This window comes from Megalobrama amblycephala, linkage group LG12, assembly GCF_018812025.1.
Source record: "Megalobrama amblycephala isolate DHTTF-2021 linkage group LG12, ASM1881202v1, whole genome shotgun sequence".
Classification (NCBI taxonomy): domain Eukaryota; kingdom Metazoa; phylum Chordata; class Actinopteri; order Cypriniformes; family Xenocyprididae; genus Megalobrama; species Megalobrama amblycephala.
Genome location: NC_063055.1, coordinates 25,720,172 through 25,738,058, shown reverse-complemented (window position 1 = coordinate 25,738,058; position 17,887 = coordinate 25,720,172). Strand labels below are relative to the sequence as shown.

The following is a 17,887-nucleotide window of genomic DNA, read 5'->3' as shown; positions in this document are numbered from 1 at the left end:
AAGTCGCCTGTCAATTACGTCATACCCGCGTTACCCTCGGTTTCTGGTTTTATTTTGTAAAAACCATGGAAACACTAAAGATGCTTTAATATATTACATGTTTTAATAGACAAGGGAACATCTGTTTTGATATATTTATAGACCGAAAACTAATTGTTATATAGCTCAACACGTTTAGTCTTATTGTTTAAATCTAATTTTCTTGATTTTTTTTTTTTTTTTTGCGAGTACCATGCTTTACCATGCCTCAGAGAAAAACACTATTTTGTCAAGTAGCTAACATAGCATAATCAGATGCAGCTTTATTATGCAGTAACAGTAATATATAATTTTCTACAACATACAATACAGTTTAAAATTAATTGCATGCCATTTATCATCACAAGCCATTCAGCATTTAATATGATATTCTAAAATCGATCTAGTTTACTGCAGTGTGTCTCAAACAAGTGTCTCACAGCAGCCGCCGAGTGAACACACAGAGTAATGTTATAACATCATTTTCGACACTCTCAAATGTATCTAATATGATAAACAGAGCTGCTTTACCTCGGCGGCGCCGGCGACTGTGTCATAATAAAAGTTCCGCTGCTCGTGAGGCGTGTGTTGCGCAATCGCTCCAGCGGCCTCGTTCAGCTCCCACAACACTCGGTCCTGCTCTGGTTCATACTACAGTATCGTTAACTCACTCGGGTCGGCGGTCACGCCGGCGTGATCACCGCAGTTTTTTTCTAACTAGTGTGAAAGAGACTCAAAATACTCTGTCAATGTTGCACATACAATTAAGAGCTATACACCATTTTAATCTGTGGAATATCTTCTTTTCTCTGTGTACACTCAGAGTAAAAACAAAATGTTGTGCTTTTTGTAAAATAAAGAAAACTAACATGATGCATGATCTCTCGTCTCCCTCTGAACGATCTCCAATCTGATAGTTCTCAGAAAATGAACTGTAACTTATGAATACTAATGACAAAAAAATTACACACATGTCTGAAGAAACGTTGAAATGTCAGGTTTTAAATCGTACAAGTCAAATCGAAAACAAACATTCTGTGTTTATGTAATCTGTATGAAAAGAGAGCCATGTCAGAAGTCCGTGATTCAGCTCATTATCCGCTAATGCGGCCACGCCCACGGAGCCAATGCTATTCAGACGCAAATTCTGAGTCAATACATGCATTCATCGTCTCAATCGTGTATTTATTGTCTTGAAAAGTGTTTTGAATAGCCATAGTTAGCGATCTCTGGCCTCTGTTAGTTCAGTTATTTCCTGGATTGCCTATTCTTCTTTAGCATTGGCATTTGTGGACTAAAGGTGTACAGAGCGCCCTCCGGCTGCAAGTATGAATTAAAAACAGTATCCAGTGTTCATAGTGATAACAATAAATATTGAATAAATATTACTCCTCTGTATAGAAAATTGACATAAACATGAGAATCCATCAATATTTCTCCAAATGTGCATGCTTTTAAGCTAAAAGCCTATATGAAATGCCATAGAGGTAACATAACTGTTCAGACACTTTGTATGCATTAGGCCTATATTTTAATAATAGAATACCGTTATTTTATATTGTAATAATATTTCACAGTATTGTTGTTTTTTCTGTATGTTTGATTTACATTATGATGAGCTGAGACATGATCAACAGGGTTTTTTCACAGCCTACCTGACTGAAAGAGCTCATTATTTATGCAGGTCATTAGAACTCTTTATCTGATTATTTTGTCTTCTCAGGTGAGAATCATCCATTATTCATGATTATTCACGCCTCCACGCATACTGTGTTTCTTGACCAAAGATGTTTTAGAAAATTTAAATCTCTCTATTGTTTTATATGAAGGAGTAGGAATGATAATTTTTACATAATTTTGAAGCAAAAACTATAGTCTACAACCTCCAATACCCAGAAGTCTTGTGAACACAGATTTAATATATATATTTTGGCCTTATTTCAGTGACTTAAGTTTTTTGTTTTTTCAATAACCACGCATAAACGTTATTCCTTCAAAAATACAAACATGTACATACATGTTCCTTACATATTATTGTAGCCTAGTTTGTGCTGAATACAGTGTAATGACACTTTTTCCATTAATATGTTTATGAACAACTGAAAAAAGCACAAATGTCAGGGCATGTCAAAACTTCTCCAGGCCCCAAATCAGCCTCAGACCCCTGAGGGTTAATCACATCCATGAACATGATTTCTATCCTGATTATTTTCCACCGGCTGTTATGTGAAGACCACATGTCCCAAGATTCCATACTCAAACTTGGCATCATCAAGCTACACCTTTGTTTTGAATGGGCCTCTAGTGACCTCTAGTGGACAGAAATCTTACATATTGCACCTTTAAAGGCACAGTATGTATGTTTTGCCACTAGAGGTCGCTTATTCAAAACAATAACAAAGGCATAGCTTGATGACTAAGTGAATGAGCATGGAATCATGGGAGTTGTCATATTCACCTCCATAGCCGATGGAAAGCAATCCGACGGGACTCGGGCAGAAATCATGTTCATGATTGAGCTAATGTATTAGTTTTCTTAACGTTATTGTGGTATGAAGCAGGGTGTGGCCGAGAGCCATGGGAGTGGAATGAGGCCGGTGGATCTAATGCTAATGAGAGACATCTGTTGTAAAGTTATAATGTTACTCTATTTGTTGCTTTGGATGTTATATTAGAATACCATATTAATAAAAGCTGGATGACTTGTAATGACTAAATGGCACACAATTCATTTTTAAATATTGTATGGTGGAGAAAATGCTTCTATTACAGTTACTACAAGTAAAGCTTGTTCTGATTATGCTATGTTAGCCATTTGACAAAATAGTGTTTTCTCTGAGGCGTGGTGCAAACATGTTACTCATGGTAAATCAAGAAAACGAGATTCAAACAATTAGACTATATAGTGTTGAGCTATATAACAATGATTAACTACTGTAGTTTTCTGTTTATAAAGGTATCCAAACAGTTGCTTGCCTATCTAATAAATCACATACAATATTAAAGCTTCTTTGGTGTTTCCATTGTTTTTACTGAAGAAAAATAGAGGGTAACGCAGATATGACGTCATTGACAGGAGATGCAATGACACGGACCATTACACTGGTTAAAAATGCAGATTGTAGTATGATTGTAAGTACAGAAGTCAACAAATTATAGCATTTATTTCCAACTTGCATTTGTTGCTTGTCGACTGTTCATTTTTGATCCTGTATATAGCACGTCCATAAGCGAACTTCACATTTGTCAGCACAGTTACAGTATAACACATTAGGTTGAATCGCTGTGAAAGGTATATATGTGAGAAGGTGTAAAGGGGCAGTCTGTACAACCTTTGCACAGCATAGCTTTAAACTTCTCAATGAACTCACTTCACTCTTATTCCCCCCCACACACACGCATTTCAGAGAGTGTCATATTCCACCTGCTCTGTTAGTGTGGAAGATCTGGAGGAGCTGACAGGACAGTTTTGCCTCTGGCTCTCTCTCTTTCACGTTTGCTGGGCTACAAAGCAGAGGAAAAATGTGAGTTGTTACTTTGTGTGAGAGGAAATGCATTTGTTGTCATTCACACAGTGACAGTTACTAACCCGTGGAGCATGTGAGTCTTGCTCTTCACCCTGTAGTTTGATCAGCCACATTTGAATGTGCTGCATTTTCTGCCATGTTTAAAGGTATTTCTGATGGGGTTTCAGTTCATTTCTTTTGCACTGTTGTAACATTATGCAGTTATGTTTGTTTTATATTATGTAGCAAAGGACTTTGGGTTTGGGACTTTGGAATGTCTATGTGTGATTATATGGAGTTTTGAAAAATAAATGTGGAGATTTTTCAAGCAAATCATCTGTTCAGTATTACACAAATCATAAACGTTTTTGTGTTAATGTTTGAGTTGTAAGGGTGCAGTTTGTGTGTGCTGGTGTTTGCCAGTGTTCACTATAATGTTAAACACAGATGTCGAGAGCTAGCTTATATCTGTTTACCGTTTGGCATTAAAACGACTGGATGGGGTTACCAGCCAGAGAGAGAGAGAGAGAGAGAGAGTTTGTGTGTGTGTGTATTTTGCTATTTGCAGCACTCGGAGATGATATGCTTCTGAAATAAACCCTGTACACTGCCTACAGTACCAATGAGGTTTAAGAGGTTACAGCTAGATGTCAAACTCTATCTGCACAACTGGAATTCTTTGGTAAGGGTTTTATACGTTTTGGATCACAGACATTGTACTCTACACTGCAGTTGCAGACTTCAATTCAAATCCAGCTTCTTATTTGAGGTCCAGGAACAAAATTCAGTTTTCCAATACTTAAGCTGTTAAATCAGAGGTGTTTATCATTGCCGTGCCTCTGGATGTTATTTTGCTGGGATTCATGATGAAGCTCTGCACATGTGTATACTGATCAAGGAGAAGATTGGGCTGGCAGAGTTGTGGCGTTAAAGCCGGGAGGTTAAAAAAAGCTAAAGGCTTTATTAAAAGCAATGACATTTTTCACGGTGGTATCTCTACACTTTAAAATCAGCAGCACATTCAAATTCAGCACATAGCAGCTTGATGAAGGCCTGAAGACACGCCTGTGGGAGCAACATTGATCACTTGTCATTCAGGGAATGTACAAGGCCATCAGCTCAGCTTCAGTTGATCGGTTTAAACAGATCTCTCTTTCACCCGTTTGTATCTCATTCAATGAGTTTCATTGGTTGCTTATGGCACTGGCAAGATTATTTTCTTCCTTTTATTTTGTGTTAATATTCCCTTAAAGTCTCAAGTCTCTTAAGTGGTCCACTCTGATTTAACCATCATTATTATAGCCATGGTTAGGAATTAATTGAGTAGGTTTTGTCATTTATTGTAGGTATTCCATTACTGATAAGGGCCAAACTTATTTAATAAAGTGCATCTATAACTTTCAGTCTTTGTTGTTGATATGTGCAAGCAAATATTTTTTTTAGATTTAAAGGGTTAGTTCACCCAAAAATGAAAATTACCCCATACTCACTCTCAAGCCATCCTAGTTGTATATGACAGTATATGCGTCAGTTGTGTATGACTCCATGCGGCTCCGGTGGGTTAATCAATGCCTTCTGAAGTGAATCGATGCGTTTGTGTAAGACAATTATCCTTATTTCAAACTTCATAAAGTAAAATAACAAGCTTCCGGCGCGACAGCCATAAGCGTTCGACTTGCATCTACAAAGCATTAACCCTCAGGGGTCTGAGGATTTTTGGGACCCTGGAGAAGTTTTGACATGCCCTGACATTTGTGCTTTTTTTCAGTTGTTCATAAACATATTAATGGAAAAAGTGTCATTACACTGTATTCAGCACAAACTAGGCTACAATAATATGTGAGGAACATGTATGTACATGTTTGTGTTTTTGAAGGAATAAAGTTTATGCATGGTTATTGAAAAAACAAAAAACTTAAGTCACTGAAATAATGCCAAAAAATATATATTAAATCTTTGTTCACAAGACTTCTGGGTATTGGAGGTTGTAGACTAGAGTTTTTCCTTCAAAATGAGGTAAAAATTATGCTGCCTGCTTGTTCATATAAAACAATAGAGAGATTTAAATTTTCTAAAACATCTTTGGTCAAGAAACACCGTATGCGTGGAGGCGTGAATCCTCATGTATAATGGGTGATTCTCACCTGAGAAGACAAAAGAATCACATAATAATGACCTGAAATGACTTGAATATTAATGAGGCCTTTCAGTCAGGTAGGCTGTGAAAAAACCCTCTGTGATCATGATTCAAATCTCATCATGGTGTAAATCAAACATACAGAAAAAACAGCAATACTGTCAAAATATTATTACAATTTAAAATAATGGTATTCTATTATATTCTTTAAATTATAATGTATTTCTGTGATGCAAAGTGTCTGAACAATTATGTTACCTCTATGGCATTTCATATAGGTTTTTAGCTTAAAAGCATGCACATTTGGAGAAATATTGATGGATTCTCATATGTTTGTCAATTTTCTATACAGAAGAGTAATATTTATTCAGGATTTATTGTCATTACTATGAGTGCTGGATACTGTGTTTTCAATTCATACTTGCAGCCGGAGGGCGCTCTGTACACCTTTAGTCCACAAATGCCTGAGCACTAAAGAAGAATAAGAATAATAACTAACAGAGGACAGAGATCGTTAACTATGGCTATTCAAAACACTTTTCAAGACAATAAATACACGATTGAGATGATGAATGCATGTATTGACTCAGAATTTGCGTCTGAATAGCGCTCCCTCCGTGGGCGTGGCCGCATTAGTGGATAATGAGCTGAATCACGGATTTCTGACATGGCTCTCTTTTCATACAGATTACATAAACACAGAATGTTTGTTTTTTTTAGACATAAGTCTAATTTTTTTGTGATTAGTATTCACTAAGTTACAGTTCATTTTCTGAGAACTATCAGATTGGACTTCCTTCAGAGGGAGACAAGAGATCATGCATCATGTTAGTTTTCTTTATTTTACAAAAAGCACAAAATTTTGTTTTTACTCTGAGTGTACACAAATAAAAGAAGATATTCCACAGATTAAAATGGTGTATAACTCTTAATTGTATGTGCAACATTAACGGAGTATTTTGAGTCTCTTTCACACTAGTAAGAAAAAAACCGCGGTGGTATCGCCGGCGATACCCTCAGACCTCAGAGTGTTAACTTCCACGACATAGTACACAATGACATGACGTTATAGCCTAGGACATTGCGTAGTCCTTCATGGCGTAGCATAGAACGTCATGGTATTGTGTACTACGTCGTGAAGTTAACGCTTGTTAGACATAAAACAAATGCGTATGGCTGCTTGTTATTTTACTTTATAAAGTTTTAAATAAGAATATTTGTCTTACACAAACGCAACGATTCACTTCAGAAGGCCTTTATTAACCCCCTGGAGCTGTGTGGAGTACGTTTATGATGATGGATGCACTTTTTTGAACTTCAAAATCTCATCCTCCAATCACTCCCATTAATAAAGCTTGGACGAGCCAGGATATATTCAGTATAACTCTGATTGTGTTTGGCTTAAAGAAGAAAGTCATATACACCTAGGATGGCTTGAGGTTGAGTAAATTATGGGCTAATTTTCATTTTTGGGTGAACTTTCTCTTTGAGACTTGATGCATTTGCTTTATGGAGTTTGGGTTCCTTGCCGCTGTCGCCTTTTGGCTTGCTTAGTTGGGGACACTTGACATTTGACTTGACATTGGATATTCAACAGTGCTTTTATCTGCCTGCATTGACACCATTTTCTTTAAGAGCTGCTGTGCAGCCAAAATTATATACCAGTTATCACTGTAAAGCTGCTTTGACACAATCTGCATTGTAAAAAGCGCTATATAAATAAAGGTGACTTGACTTGACTTTATAGTAGGGCTGGATGATTATGGCCTAAAATCAAAACCTTTATTAATTGAACATATTACCTTGATTATGATTAATGAATGATTATTTTGTTTCTGTTTTTTTTCCCCCCTCATAGTTCACTGACAAGGTTTGTACTGTAAATATGATTGACTATTGAAAGAGTGATCTGACATAACAGCTCACTATCAGCAATTATTTTATCTATGGTTCATAACATTTCTTACAGATTTCTGCTCGTTGTAAATCAGATAAAGATAAATTAGTACAGTACCAGTACGAGTGACTGCATGTGTGAATTAGTCGTACCGTCTCTCTATTAATTGTGAAGCTGTGGGTTGTAAATAGTTCCTTCAAATGTAGAAAAATATATGCTATAATAAGTTGAGTTTCTAAGCTATTTTAGTGATAAATCACAGGACAGCGCTGACAACTTGTTTCTGCTCCTCTCTGTGCGTGCAATCTTCACGTTTTGCGCAGCTACTGTTTGTATGAGTGTTTGTGCCACAGTGCAGCTGTGCAAGCACGGTAGCTCGATATAATACTATACACCCGATCGTCTAAAATCGCTTGAATGTTTAAACTGGCAAACCTTAAAACACATACAACTGACAAAGTTTAGTGAAGACGCAAGGTTCACCGCTCACACGCCATCACTGTGTATTGAACCGGCGTTCACCTCCGTGTTTTGCTTTCATGCCACTGATTGGACAGGGCAGAGTCATGTGGCTACACACGTGGTAGTATGTTTTTAAGGGGGAAGTATTAACAGGATTAAAAAAACGAAATAACCGACATGGGAAAATTACGTCGGTTAGAGGTTCTGAATTTCGGTTTCGATTACTTTTCGATTAATTGTCCAGCCCTAATTTATGATATTGTAAGTTCATTACTGTATACATTTTTCTTTGTTTTTATAAGCTATTTTAAAGGATTTTCTGCGGTAATGCCACAGATACTGTTGATAGAGCTCAAAAGTGTTTTTGATTCCAAACTTTTGCAAACCTGGCAAGCCTGACTGGCCATGTTGTAATAAATCATTTGGCTTTCTAGATTGTGGTTATTAGTACACTTTTAAGGTAAAAAGCAGATTTTGGTAGTTCAGATAGATTGGTATTAATATTGTATACAGTCATTATAGACATAATACTTGAGACATTGTCACCATATTTTTAAGGTGAATTTCTGGAAACACAGTTGCCATTTTTTAACTGTTAATTTAACAGGATATTTTTTTTACAGTGTATCAATTGCTGTTTCCAATTGATGTAACATGGAAAAGTATTTTGCACCACAGGTGTTTCCTGTTTCCAAATTTAGGTCCCTCGGATGACCTTCTGTCTGAAACAGGCATATGTGTTTTGGGCGCTGTTACCTTGGCATTAGTTGCTTAGCAACCCCTGGTCATATCCTGACTCAGCTCCAGACTTTTTGTCAGAGAGACAGAGGAGTTTTGACCCCTGAATGAGATGTTTCAAACTTCACATCCTCACAGAGCACACAAGCAATGTCAGATCTGTTTAGTGAACCGATTGTATTTAACCTCTCTAGTCTTCCCAATTGGTTCCCATGGTGATGGAATGCTTATGGTGATGTGAATTTATTTGATGAAGAAGATGCTGTTTCAAGGATTTACAAGAACCATGTTCATATTCTGTATTTAAAAGATTTAGTTGTTTGACGTTTCCTTCTGCTGCATTTTGTTCTTAGTTTGACATGTCATTCCTCCCCCTTATTCTCTTTTATCTTGATTCTGTCGCTTTGTCTGGGAAACAACACATTTCATCCATTCATCATCGATCTGTTAAACTCAGCATGTGAGAGAGACACAGAGACAGGGAACATTTTCCACTCAAATTGCTAGCCTGAGAACATAATTTGTACCGAAAACATTTGTATTACATTAGAACAAGTCAAAAAAAATCAGCAATTTTACTAGTGGTCTCAGACCTTATGTAGAGAAATGCTTTTTATATAATGCTCAACAATCTTCTACAGCTAAAAGGTTTGAGAAAGACTGAAGAATGAATGAGAGCAAAGGAAACTAGATGTCTTAACACTTAGCACTTTAGTGATTTTATGTCGCTCACGATCACAAAATCAATATTTTTCAAGTGTGTGTGTGTGTACATGTGTGTATGTGTAAGTGTTTTGAGTCGCTGACGGCTGAAGGATCTTATCGCATTCATCTGAAGGATGTTGATCTTTGACACTGTGCACCTGCTGAACAGGTTCTCTTATCCGGCAGTGCTGAAATTAAAATTGAGTGATGGATGATCAGAGAACGCAAATGAAAGCATCTTCAGAGAGAGAGAGAAAATACATTTGCTCTGCAGAATAAAGCCAGTGATTTAGTTTTATAAGATTATGCTCATTTTAATTAGGTAAAGAAGCTTTCTAAGCATTGAAATCTATCCGGAAGGCATTATAACAAGAGCCTCTATTCTGTCATTGATTTGTGTGTTAAATGCTTCCAGTTCCTTCTGCAGTGAGTGGTGTGATATTTCAGCCGGATCAGAGGTGAGATACACTGCTGCCGATACCAGAGGTCATTCGAGCTGAACTCTAGACATTTATTTCACTAAAATGTGAACTTCCATCCGTATATTGCGATCATAAGGAAGTCAGAAGAGTGAATTCGGCTCAAACACACAATCTAATGTTATTTTGTCTGTGTTTCTCTCTCAGATGCATCGGTGCAAAGACAGAAAGCTTTGACAGAGCTTGGTCAAAAAGGTGACGTTGTTCTCCAGGAGACATCATTAGATAAAGGTAAGAATAGTGCACACGCTGAAAAGCAGAAACAAAGTCCAGATAAGCACAAACACTCTCACACCACTAAAACGCACCACTGACAAGTGGAATGAAAATGAGTGTGTATCAGACTGTGATCTATGAGGCGTCGCCTGAGAGATAGAGAGTGAATTTTCCTGAGCTGGAAGATGTACACGCAGACACACACATTAGTCTCAACATCAGGCTGCACTCTTAAAGGGATAGAGCTTTTTTGACGTGTTTTTGATGTTTTTTTATGACGTGTTTTTGTAGGCCAACCCGGAAATTAGCGGCGCACGGGTTCCCTCGGTTGAAAGCCTATGCATTTTTCCCATAGACTTTTGGAAAATCGCAGAAAATAAGCTCTATGTTTAACAAAGGGTTATGACACTTACACGTTTTGTCTATCAAGATAATCTTTACAAGTTAACACAACATTTATAGATTTTGAAGCCTAAATAAAGTGGTCAGATATAAAAGGCTAACAGTAGGCTATAAACGGACTACAGCACACCATGGTCGCGGATCAACGTCGTCACCATCAAGCTTCCTCAAAATGTATTTAAAAAACAACGTTATTTAAAAACATGCTTGCTGATTATGATCTGTGCTGTTATGAATACTTATCCACTTTTTCATGAGAAATGCTATCCAAATGTCCCGTTTTTAATTATGACGTCTAAAGTCCCCGCCAAAGGAAGTAGTCCCTTTTAGAAACCGCCGATTTTAAGACACAGTAAAAGTTTAAAAAATCACAAGTGGGTTATAACTGGTGTGTTTTATATCATAGATCAAAATGTGAAAGTATTTAGAGGCTTTGTTAACCACAGACCTTATTTCAGGCGATTTAGCAAAAACCCATTCAAAAAACCCATAGACTTTACGGCGTTGGAACCGGAAGTCCTAAAATGCCAACTCGCTTCCAGGTTTTGCATACAAAAATGCGTCATCCCTGAGGCACACTATAGGGATGCACATATTTATATGTAGCAAAGTATGTTCAGGGAAGGAGGAGGCGGGGACCGGCAAACGTTCAAACACTTCATAGATCATAAAATATTCAAGCACAAAACTAAAGTAAAATCAGCAGCCCCTCACGGACGACCGCTGCATACACACAAAAACATAACATAAAATCCAGGCCTGGTCCTCTCTCGTCCTTCACTGTCATTGCTTCCGAAGCTCCTCCGTGTGATCGTGACCGGTGTGGCGCACAGGTGACGCTCATTAGCAATCACGCCACTCGAATTCAAAATTTAGGCTCGGTAAGATTAAAAAAAAAAGAAAAAAAAAAAAAAAAAAAGAAGTTGTTTTTTATGCTCAACAAACCTGCATTGATTTGGTCAAAAATACAGTAAAACAGTATTTCTAATCTAATATATTTTAAAATGGTATTTATTCCTGTGATGGCAAAGCTGGATTTTCAGCAGCCATTTCACCAGTCTTCAGGGTCACATGATCCATCATAAATCATTCTAATTTGCTGATTTGATACTCAAAAAACATTTTTTTTTTTCATAAATGCTAAAAACAGTTGCACTGCTTAATATTTTTGTGGAAACTGTGATAGTTTTTTCAGGATTCTTTAATGAATAGAAAGTTTAAAAGAACCACATTCATTTGAATGTGGTTCATTTTTTTGTAACAAGTTTTTTTTATTACTTTTGAGCAATTTAATTAATCCTTGCTGAATAAAAGTATTACATGAAGTTCCAAACATATGTTCTGGAGGAGCCTAATCATTTAGTCCTGTCAGTCATCATTTTGAGCCTATATAAGCAGCAGTCATTGTGCCGTTCCAGCAAGAATCCTTCCAGCATCCCTTCACCCCCCCATCTCCTCCTCTATTTCTCACATTTTCTCCGTCTTTTTGCGTTCCGTGCAGATTTCCGTAGATTATAAGCATGCAGACTATTTTCGTAGCAACTGGCTTGACGGGAGTTATTCACTCGGCGTTGTGTTTTTAATGCGCTATTTTAAATTAAAATAGTTAATTTAAAAGAGCCTGTCTCGAGATGCAGCTGTCTTTCAATTCATTTGCGCTCTGTCTTTCTTACACTCTCTTTAGTGTGGATGCGTCCTGTATCTGTGTGTGCTCGCTAGTTCTAGCTAATCACTGTTTTCACAATCGATGTTGTGTATTCGTGTATTCGTCCACATTCCTGGTTAGTAATTTGTATGTAGCTAGTGTTATGCTTATAATGCTTGATATTTGAAACAATCCAATAAATTCATTGTTTTCATTGTATTCATGAGAGGTTAACCTAACTTATTTATTTAAGTTATTTACAATGATTTTTAAGAACATTTTTGTCAGGAATATGAATACAGAGAATTTAAAGACATGAACATTCTTAAAAGTTTTTGGGAATACAAAATATATATATATATTTTTTTTTCCTTAAGTTAGAAAATCTTTATCCTTTTATCCTTAAGAATGTTTTGTGAATCCAGTCTTGTGAGATTTTTCTGGTAATTTCATCATTGTCTTTGCAACCTTAGTGAGAACTGCTGTGCATTTGAATGAGCCGCAAGATTATTTTCTTTGCCGGCTTGTTGGTTTGTTTTTTTTGGGGGGGGATGCTTTTTTGCCTTTATTTTTACATGACAGTGGAAAACACTTGACATGACCCAGATTGAACCTGTTTCCCATGAGCCGACAGCCCTCTTGAGCATCCTGAGCATGTGCACAGCCAAATGCACCACAGCTCTGATGCCTTGTTATTGTGGGGTTTCTGCCTTACAGCACCTAAAATCAACTAAAAAGTGTGGTTAGTTACTTTGGGTCAGTCAGATGACATTTACCTATTTACAGGTGCTGGTCATATAATTAGAATATTGTGAAAAAATTCATTTTTTTTTTATTGTAAATTATTTTAAAAAATGAAACTTTCATTTATACTAGATTCCCTACATGTAAAGTAAAACATTTCAAAAAAATGTTTTTTTTTTTTATTTTTTTTTTTTTTAATTTGTTGATTAGAGCGTACAGCTAATGAAAGTCCAAAATCCAGTATCTCAAAATATTAGAATATGTATATTTGAGTTTCATTAAATGACCATCCCTACAGTATAAATTCCGGGTATCTCTTGTTCTTTGAAACCAAACTAATGGGGAAGACTGCTGACTTGGCAATGGTCCAGGAGACAATCATTGACACCCTCCACAAAGAGAGTAAGTCACAGATGGTCATTACTGAATGTGGTGGCTGTTTACAGAGTGATGTATCAAAGCATATTGAATGCAAAGTTGACTGGAAGGAAGAAATTGGGTAGGCAAAAGGTGCACAAGCAACAGGGATGACCACAAGCTTGAGAATACTGTCAAGTAAAGCCAATTCAAACACTTGGGAGAGCTTCACAATGAGTCAAATGAAGCCGGAGTCAGCGCATCAAGAGTCACCACACTCAGACATCTTCAGGACAAGGACTACCAAGCCACTTCTGAAACAGAAACAACGTCAGAAGCATCTTACCTGGGCTAAGGAGAAAAAGAACTGGACAGTGAACAGTGCTCAAAAGTCCTCTTTTCAGATAAAAGTAAATTTTGCATTTCATGTTGAAATCATGGTCCCAGAGTCTGAAGGAAGACTGGAGAGGCACAGAATCCAAGCTGCTTGAAGTCTAGTGGGAAGTTGTTGAAGTTAGTAATGATTTGGGGGGCCGTGACATCTGCTGGTGTTGGTCCATTGTGTTTTATCAAGTACAAAGTCAATGCAGCCATCTTCCAGGAGATTTTGGAGCACTTTATGCTTCCATCTGCTGACAAGCTTTATGGAGATGCTGATTTCCTTTTCCAGCAGGACTTTAGCACCTCCCCACAGTGCAAAAAACAACTTCCAAGTGGTTTGCTGACCATGATATTACTATGTTTTATTGGCCAGCCAACATGCCTGACCCCTGAATCTGTGGGATATTTTCAAGAGAAAGATGAGAAACAGTCGATCCAACAATATACAGATGATCTGAAGGCTCAGTAGTGCCTCAGCAGTGCCACAGGCTGATCACTTCCATGCCACACTTCACTGATGCTGTAATTTGTGCTAGAGCAAGTGCTGCCGACCAAGTATTGAGTGTACAAATGAACATACTTTAAAGAACTTGAACTTTTCTGTTTTGAAAATCCATTTTTTGATTGATCTTAGGAAATATTCTAATATTTTGAGATACTGGATTTTGGACTTTCATGAGCTGTATGCTCTAATCATCAAAATTTAAAAAAAAAAAAAAAAACGTTTGAAATGATTTACTTTACATGTAGGGAATCTAGAATATATGAAAGTTTCATTTTTAAAAATAATTCACAATAAAAAAATGAACTTTTTCGCAATATTCTAATTATATGACCAGCACCTGTACATGGTGGTTCTTGGCCAGTGGTCCAGTTTGGCTATGCGAGACTGAACACCTTCTCTCTCTTCTCTTCGAACATGTCAGAAAAGGGAGAGAGAGATGAGTGATGGTAAGACAATGCTGTATTATCTTACTGTTTTCTTGGCTCTGACTGGAGGTTGACTATTAGAGACTCAACTGATTGAGGTTCTCTGATCACTGGCTTTCATGAATCAAAGGTTATAAATTATGAATCGGTTGATTCATCATCTCCACAGAGGGAATGACTGCAGCTGCAGTTCTTAAATAAACCTCTCCTCTTTTATCACTCTTTTATTCTCTTAAAAACTAAAACGATTTTTCATCTGCGTCACGTTGTCAGCTTACGTTGGCTTTTGTGAGTTTGTTTATTATACTTCATACGTGTAAATGCTGCTGTTTCTGTGACTCAAAGACTAGAATAATCAGCTGTCAGAAGGTGATGCCAGTCTGCAGTTGTTTGTCTTTGGCTATAGTGTGGTTGGCACAGCAGTTAGTCACACTTTACATTCCTTTGTGTATGTTTGTCTGTGTGTCAAGCATATGTGTGAAAACTCTTTTGACAGGTGAAATGTGTGTGTTGACAATCATCCTGAGGGATCTGTAAAATTTAGCTCAGTGTTGAAAAGCAACACAGCTATATTCAGGCACACAGATTTTGTGTGTGCATCAGTTTTGGCTTGTAAGTACCTGAGTGAATATGAGTGAGTCTGTGTGCACATGTAGTGAGCTAGACTGCTCAACTGATACTGCATTATGCTGCCAACACCAAGGTCATGGGTTCGATTCCCAAGAGCAATACTAACTGATAAAAAAGTAACTTTGGGAAAAACATCTGCCAAGTGAAGAAATGTAAAAAATAAAAAAAATAAAAAAAACCTGACATACATACATAAACTGCCTGCCATTTTTGGTAAGAGACATTTGTACACTACCACTCAAAAGTTACTGGGGGCACAACACTTTTCAACATTAATAATGATCATAAGAAATGTTTCTTGAACACCAAATCAACATATTAGAATGATTTCTGAAGGATCATGTGACCTGAAAATTCAGATGCTGAAAATTCTGCATTGCCATCAAATGAATAAATTTCATTTTAAAATAAATTCAAAATTATTATTTTTAATATATTTTAAGAAAACTATTTTTTTAAATTGTAATAATATTTCATATGTTTTTACTGTATTTTTGATAATTATCTGATGTAAGAAATCATTTTTAGGTTTAGCTAGATATTTTGAGGACATAGTTCATTATAATTTAAAAAATTGAATCTTTAAAATGTAATGTCATGACTAGTTTTGAATCTCATCACAGCCACGATGAAATGTTTGTTAACTTTTTAACCGGTGAAATAATAATTTAATAATATTTTGAATTTAAAACATTAAACTACAGAAGATAAATATTTGACAAAAATATTATATTTCAGCATCAGATTTTGTTGTAAATTTCTCAAAGTGAAACAATTGTAGATCTTTCTCTTAGACAGGAATTGATCCTTTCTGAGCAAGTGTCATCTTCCAAATTAGTGTGTTAAATCCCCCCCGCCCCCCTCCACACGCTGAGATACTTGCATCAAAACTGATTGACAAAAACAAGTGAATGGAGATAGGTGCCAATAACGGGTTTCCTGTAGCTTATTCTCAGAACAGTGTGTTAGTTGTTGATTGTTAACTTCAATGTGTGTGTGTGTGTGGTTTCCTCTTACCGGAATCTGGCAAGTGAGAGTGCTGTGAGTGTGTGTGTGTGTGTGTGTGTGTGTGTGGATGTGTTTGAAAAGAGAGTCATTACCTGCTTGAAATTCTGCACCTTGACCTTAGATCCTTCTCTTCCTTTAGCACGATGTGTGTGTGTTTTTGTGTGTGTGTGTTGAACAATGGTGTCAGTTGTAGCTCCTCCTTTTTAAGCAGAGAAAGAGAAGGGAATGCTGAGGACAGTTAATATCTGTAAACCAGTCGGAGTCGCTCCTGGCAGGTGAAGAGGGAGTTTGAGCTTTTGATTTTGAATTCCATTCAAGACATGATAGTTGAGGTTCTTTAAGTCCCAATAATTTGATTTGGTGGAGATGCCAGCGAGTAACGAGAGGTGAATGCGGGTGAGTAAGTGAGTGATCGTGAGCGCTTCCCTTAGGCTGGAGAGAAACAGAGAGCAGAAAAAGTTTCTTTGTAGCTGCATGACTGGTTTCACTGGTGGAGGGTTTTGTGTGTGTGTTCAGATGATGTATTGGCTGATGTAATTTCAAGTGGTTTTCAAAGTTTGTTTTTGTAAATGCAATGAAGCATCAGAATGGACCGTTACATCATCAGGCATGTTTATATTCAAATAGACGCACACAGGCGCACATGTGGCTGCACGCGCACACACACACGCACTTGGATAGTTAACAAATGGATTGGAGTTTAACAATATAGTTAAAGTAAATATTTGTAAAGGGCAAAAAAATGTATATTGTTGCTGATGATCATTTTCTTAAGATTTAATGGTGTGCACGATAATAATAATAATAATAACCCTATTTTTGTTAAAATGTTCTATTTACAATATAATATGTTTAATATTGTATATAACTATTTATATTATACAGTAATATAAATATATATAGTTATGATATTACGGTAATGCTAAATATCTCTCTTTTTGGCGTCATGCTGTAAGTCTAAGTAAATAAGCATTGAAGTACTCCCACATAAACATTACTTAAAGGTGCCCTAGAACTTCTTTTTAAAAGATGTAATATAAGTCTAAGGTGTCCCCTGAATGTGTCTGTGAAGAAATCATAGATTTTTTTTTTTATTCATTTTTTTAACTGCCTATTTTGGGGCATCATTAACTATGCACCGATATATAGGTTGCGGCCCCTTTAAATCTCCCGCTCCCCTGGAGCTCGCGCTTGCCTTGAACAGCATAAACACAGTTTACACAGCTAATATAACCCTCAAAATGGATCTTTACAAGATGTTTGTCATGCATGATGCTTGCATATATCGGATCATGTGAGTATAGTATTTATTTGGATGTATTACATTTGATTCTGAATGAGTTTGAGGCTATGCTGCGTGGATAAAGCTAACATTACACACTGTTGGAGAGATTTATAAAGAATGAAGTTGTGTTTATGTAGACTGCAAGTGTTTAAAAATGAAAATAGCGACGGCTCTTGTCTCCGTGAATACAGTAAGAAACGATGGTAACTTTAACCACATTTAACAGTACATTAGCAACATGCTAACGAAACATTTAGAAAGACAATTCACAAATATCACTAAAAATATCATGTCAAAAATATCATAATATCATGAATCATGTCAGTTGTTATTGCTCCATCTGCCAT

At 36.7% G+C, this 17,887-nt stretch overlaps 1 protein-coding gene across 4 annotated transcripts in view; it reads left to right on the top strand.

The window, feature by feature from the left end:
• kazna (kazrin, periplakin interacting protein a) overlaps positions 1-17,887 on the top strand; it is a 52,442-nt gene that overhangs the window by 10,375 nt on the left and 24,180 nt on the right. For 2 of the 4 annotated variants that reach the window (XM_048210021.1, XM_048210020.1), the window contains exon 2: positions 10,090-10,173. In XM_048210021.1, coding sequence (XP_048065978.1) covers positions 10,090-10,173 — 84 coding nt within the window. Of the gene's footprint in view, positions 1-3,399; positions 3,543-10,089; positions 10,174-16,494; positions 16,652-17,887 lie in introns of those variants that run through there. The other 2 variants (XM_048210022.1, XM_048210023.1) reach the window with 2 other exon arrangements.